The 6000-nt window shown below is 48.8% G+C and overlaps 1 protein-coding gene across 1 annotated transcript in view; it reads right to left on the bottom strand.

Annotated features, from left to right (window-relative positions):
- Window positions 1-273: 273 nt before the first annotated feature.
- Window positions 274-6000, bottom strand: part of ATIC (5-aminoimidazole-4-carboxamide ribonucleotide formyltransferase/IMP cyclohydrolase) — a 39646-nt gene continuing 33919 nt past the window's right edge. Inside the window, exons 14-16 of the mRNA XM_026647712.2 lie at window positions 3403-3585; window positions 1555-1710; window positions 274-706 (exon numbers count right to left, since the gene is read on the bottom strand). Of these exons, the coding sequence (XP_026503497.1) occupies window positions 587-706; window positions 1555-1710; window positions 3403-3585 (459 nt within the window). The 3' untranslated portion in view covers window positions 274-586. The remainder of the gene's footprint in view (window positions 707-1554; window positions 1711-3402; window positions 3586-6000) is intronic.

The raw sequence follows: 6000 nt of genomic DNA, 5'->3' as shown, positions 1-6000 counted from the left end.
AATTCAAGTCCGCCCTTTGGCAAAAACACTTCCATACCAGGATTTGGTGTATTGAACCTGAAACTGCCTCAGAGACAGGGCCAATTACATACTCTCAGCAGAAAAGAGGATAATGGATGGGACACATTGGGAGAAAGCTGCTAACTCAAGAGCAATCTGTGTAGTTTCAGTTTATAACAGATTTTTATCAATCCATTACAAATGTGGCTGCAAGGCAGGACTTTCACAATGTTCCATCAGCTTTTTAATTAATTGGTAAAGTCTGGGCTATAAAATGTAACTCATAAAATGAAGCCTCTTTTCCCGAACACACAAAGAATGTGGAAGACATAAGACTGCACACTCAACACAGCCAGGAACCGCGTATTTATTTTCAAAAGAAATTAATTCCTTTGCAAGTATCAAGCTTCTTTTTGCTTTAATTTGCAGCCAGCAGCAGGGACTTTGTTTACTGACTACACAAGGACACTCTACCATACGTGCAGACTGGGTTTCCAGACGTAACGGGTGAAGTTACGGTCACTGCGTATGCCGAGTCCGGGGCTGAGTGAGTGACAGCAACCGGCTGCGACAGCCCATGGTGGAATCAGTGATGGAACAGCCGAAGATTGGTGTGAATGAGAGTTATTCCCAGCTCATTGCACGCTTCGATCACAACTTGGTCGGCAGCTGAGCCAGATGGGGCAGCAATAAACTGGACTCCGCTCTGAACAAAGATTTGGAGACGCTAAAGGTTAGTGATGAAAAGCAAAAACAACTGGATGAATTGTGCAGTGAAACTGGGAAATATGGTACAACCAGCACAGACTTGTGCTCTTCTCCAGTCCAGATTGTCAGCCCTCAACTCACTGTATTCCTGCAGTGCAATTAAAAACCTGTGGCTGGCCCGTGCCAGCTGACTTGGGCTCAGGGGGCGTGGGCTCAGGGGCTGTTTAACTGCAGTGGAGACTCCCAGGCTTGAGCTCTGGGACCCTCCCACCCTGCAGGGTCCTAGAACCTGGGCTCCAACCCGAGCCCGGAAGTCTACTCTAGAATTCAACAGCCTCTTAGCCCGAGTTGGGGCACGGGCCAGCTGTAGACATACCCTAGGAGTCCTAGACATGAACCAGGACCCCACTGCACTAGGTGCTGTACAGCCACACAACAAAAAGATGGTCCCTGCCCCAAAGGGCTTACAAGCCAGTGAGTAAGTTACTCACAGGACTAGTCCTGGACTACTCCTCATGTAAGTAACTGCTTGCCAGTGCGAGTAAAAAGGTCACAATCTGCTCCTCTGAACTTAACAGCATTATCTGGATTTTTTTTGGCTACATCTGTCATACTTTTACACTCCTTTAATTCTAGAGCCAACATCCATGGTGGTTAGCATGGAGAACCATTGTGCTCCAGGAGAACCTCTCCTAGAATGCAGCAGTTCTAGTTGGCACTTTTCAAGCACCACGTGTATAAAATGCAGACACATTCCACAGTGCACGAAATGGACGAAATAAAGCCAAAACCACCCGGGTGTTTCCCTTAGGTCACCTTGACATCCAGGCCGCACAATGACCTTACCCGTTTAGCTCTGTCCACGTTATCCCTAAAAGGGAAGAATGCATCCGAGCTGAGGGAGACTGCGTCCAGCTGGCCAATCCATTCCTTCTTCTCGGCCTCAGAGAGCTGCGCTGGGACCTCCTCAAACAGCGCCTTCCATTTAACCAGATCGTCCCCCTGCAGGAACAGAGTCAGCTTAGCCTGATGGCATTCGCTCCTTTTACTGCTCTCTGGCTATCACCATCCCAGAAATGGCTTCTGGGCCTCCTCCCAGCCCCCTATTCATACGAGCGATGTCATCTCTTTTACATCCAAGTTCACAACTATTCTACAGTCCTGATCTTACATGGTGCTCTGCTGCTGTGAACTTCACACCAGGAATTTACTAGATCCGAAGTGACTGTGGAAAGAGATTACCAACCACCGCTCCTGCTACCATCCCTGCTCCTCGCTCGTTTCTGGCCCATATGCTTTCTTTGACCTGTTTGTGCTATGCCGTTCGGTGTAAACACAGGACACACACACAAACAGGATTTGGTATAAGGAGCTTCACATATGTCTGATGAACAGGAGCTTGCCTTATGAATCACCTTCTTAAACTGCACTAATCCACCTCCCCTGCCATCCCGTTAAGCAAGCAGTTGCTGATGTACGGATGATTCACTAGGTTCCCATTCCAGCTGTTGGGTTTATACTTTAAAAGGGCATATATGCTTTACTGAGGCAGTCACTGCCTGCAACAGCCTGGCCCAGTTTGATTCTGGGAATCCAAGCAGCCATAGAAATGAACTGCAAAAATCACAGTGAAAATACAGTAGGAAAAGTTTAAGTGCTGACAATACTTTGAACCTTTTATTCTTTGTTTTCTAAGATTCAGAATTAATTTAGTGCCTGTTGGAGACTGCCAGATAAAACAGCCCTGGAGACGGACATCCTCTGAACAGGTGGAAAGTCAATGCTCCCTTACACTGCAGCACACAGTGGATGGGGGAAATCAGGAGACATGGTTCTATCCCCTGGCTCTCTGCCATTGACCTGCCGTGTGACCATGGGCAAGTCACTGCCCATCTTTGTGCCTCTCCAGCCACCCCTTTTGTCTACTTATAGTGGAAGCTCTTCAGGGCAAAGCCTATCTCTGTGTATTTGTCCAGCGCCTGGCACAAAGGGGCCCCATGCTCAGCTGGGTCCTGGAAGTGCTGCTGCCCAGTAGTAACAGCCCTCCAGCTACGAAAGACTATTACAGCTTCGCTGCCCACTTGTATACCTAGGACTGCAGGGATGATGATTGTGGGGGCAGCGCCTGGGGTGTGGACGATGTGTCTCCCCTAGGAACTGGACAGAGATTATTTTCACACAGGCCAAACAGTTCTCAAACTCAAATGACCTCTGGCCATTAACAGTCTGGACCTCATCTGACCTGTCCCCAAAGGTGAATGACTGAATCCCGTTACCCATCCAGCCCTCCAATACGCTCAACTTTCCTCCTATACAAATTGACTGCAGGAGACAGATGCGTGGCTTCACTAACCGAAAGACCCAAATCTGGCCCTAGTTATTACCTTTGGTTTCTGAGGGGCTAAGAGTGCAACCCAGGAAGCATGCCCAGTGTGGCGGGAACAAGGAGAGGCTCCTCTCTCTCAACGACAATTAAAGAGTGCGCTCTGAAAGGATACAGCCCTCCCGGGACAGAAGATCCAGCGCGGTGATGCAAGACTGGGATGAGAGATGGAAGGGGGAAAAAAAGGGCAAAGGAAGAGACCACCCACAAGATTCAGGAATCCCTGCCCTGGTCTATTCATCAACACTGATCCCACAAGAAAATCTGCAGAACCTCCTGGACGGTCTTTAGGGAAAATCCTGGCGCGTTACCTCGCCGATGGTCCCGGTGACATACTGATCGATGGCGTTGGAGATCTCCGCCCTCTTCACTCCAGCTTTGAACTTCATAGCGAGCACTTGGGGGTGGTGTCTCAGCCACCAATGGTTCGCCTTGTCACCGGCAAGACGTGTGCAGTGGATTCGGGACTGCTGGCCTGCCCCTATGCCGATAACCTGCAGCACATGCAGAACACTGTAATGGACAGCCAAAGCACGTCCCCACGCACTGTGATCTTTATCAGAGCAGCCCCAACCCCAGAGCCATTATAAACATACATGAAGGCAGAGAAAAGCCTTCCAGTCCTCCCCCAATGGTGATGAGTGCTCTAGAGATACCTAAGCCCTTCATCCTGCAACTTGCATCTGGGACAGATCCCAGCACTTGTGACTTCACTGGGGCTCCATAACTGGGTTCCTTGTGGACACTGGGGTCTACGTGTGTGCAACATGAAGCAGGATCGGGGCCCAAGTAATCAGGACTGGCACTGTGTGGAGGAGAACAGGCTCGGTCGATATTGTCTTTACGTGTCTCCCAGGTTCAACTACTTATACTTCAATTCCCCACCCCACGCTTATTAGTATCTCTCTCAATTTTGTTAAATCAACATTTTCTAGCCCAGGCACAAAACCTACTCGACCCCACCCTCACCACAAGGCTGTTTGTTTCTCTCACCCATTCAGTACGTGCCCTGTTACTATTTATTATTTGTGCTACCACAGCACCCTAGTGATGGATCCAGTCTCTATTGTGCTAACAGCTGGAGAAACGGACTAGCTAAATTTTGCTTCCTGAATTCTACAAGTACCGACACGCACCTTCTGCCAAGGGAGTTAAACTGTCACACCAAAAAATGGTTTCATGCAGCTCTGGCTTTCATTTAAAAAGCGCTCTGTCTGCTCTAGGAATGACTAGGGCTGGTGAGAGATTCTAGCCATCCTACCTGTTCCTGGAAAAAGGTATTGGAAAGAGAATTCAGGTCTGTGCCCAGACCACCCCTGCGGGTGTAATCTCTCCAGGTGCCGTGATCGGCATGGTATAAAACCACTACACAGGTTAGATGCAACTTCTGGCATATTACAAACAAGCCCCAGTCATGCCTGATAAGGAGGAAAAGCAAGTATTCAATCTGGACAACTGGTCTGTCAAATCAGGGCATAACTTGAAACATCAAAGCTTTGCAGCTGCCAATACATTTCCTATTCTGCCATCTGCCAGAGAGAGGAGGAGAATTTAAAAATAGCTGCACACTAAACCTAGCCCTTACTTAGTGGGTTTGGAGTTTAATATAAAACCGGGCCCCCGGGGACGCTGCCTCCAGGAGCAACGTTTGAAATGGGACCTTTTCAAGCCACCTAGAATGAAAGAGGCAGTGTATCTGCTTTGCCTCCTCAAGCCCTGCTCTGGTCAGACAGATTCTTCACTCAGCATATAGCTTTTCCCTCTCTCCCTTCAACTGGAGCACATCCTGGCGTTCATATTTTTGGAGAATCGTCTGCTTTCCTGAACCGTAAGCCCTGACAGCAGTTTGCACTGTTTAACTAAGTGTGCCATTAACCCCACACCTACGCATGCCAGTCTATGGCTGATTGTAATAAAATAAGCATTTATTTTAAAAATTAATTAAAATAAATAATAAAATACATAAATAACGTTTTAAAAATTAATAAATAAATACCACCACCACCCCAGGACTACACTGCTGAATTTCCCCCCCCCCCCCCACACCCAAAGGGCCAGTCGCCCCTTTGTGACGCGTCTTTTGTCACAAGTCCTGCAGTCTCCAGACCCGCTGGCTCCTCCTGTTTATAAAGCCCCGGCATGCTTTGGGCTGGGTATGTCATTCGCACACCCTGGAGCTGACCCCCCACAGGATGAGGTACACTCCTCGTTCTACAGTATTGCCTGGTTCATGGTGTTGAAACATCGGTGTGATGTTTTTACACCTCAGTGAATTTAAAACAGGTGTCCCTGGAGTTGTTATGCATCCCCCTCCCCCCCCCCCCCGTAGCAGAGAGCATGCTGGGAAGCCACGCAGAGCAAGAGCCAGTGAGCCACATGACATCTGGACATGGCGCAAAATGACAAGCTAGGTTTTAATGTATACGTGAGCTGGCTGAACCGCATAGCCATGTTCTTTGAAGGCATTCGCATGCAGGGCCAGACTCCGCACACAATTACTACCGAGTGTAGTGCTTACTACTGCTAGTCCCACAGCCTTCAGTATCACGTCTACAGTCATGTGCCTGTCTGTATGAGGTACTAAAGTGGCCTCCATCACTGTAGTATCTGAGCATCTCACAATTTCCAATGAAAGATCCTCACCACACTCCTGGCAGTGATATCAGTCCCATTTTATAGATGGGCACTGAGATACAGAAGCTACAGGTCTTGAGGTGCCTAATGTCCACTGATTTTAGGTGCCTTATGGATGGTCTGCCTACCCACACTGGAGGGGAACAGGTTAATGTAGGCCTGAGAGGCCAATTAACCCACCTGGAGAGCAAGCTAAGCCTACTGAAAGATGAAGCCCAGCTGGGGAGAAGCTGGGTGAGGGAAAAAGAGAGGCCATCTGGAGCAGAAAGAGGCTG

This window comes from Terrapene carolina, unplaced genomic scaffold (assembly GCF_002925995.2).
Source record: "Terrapene carolina triunguis isolate 2854851 unplaced genomic scaffold, T_m_triunguis-2.0 Scaffold62, whole genome shotgun sequence".
In the NCBI taxonomy this organism is placed as follows: Eukaryota; Metazoa; Chordata; order Testudines; family Emydidae; genus Terrapene; species Terrapene triunguis.
Note: the sequence above shows the minus strand (reverse complement) of the source record. Positions and strands in the feature narration are given on the sequence as shown.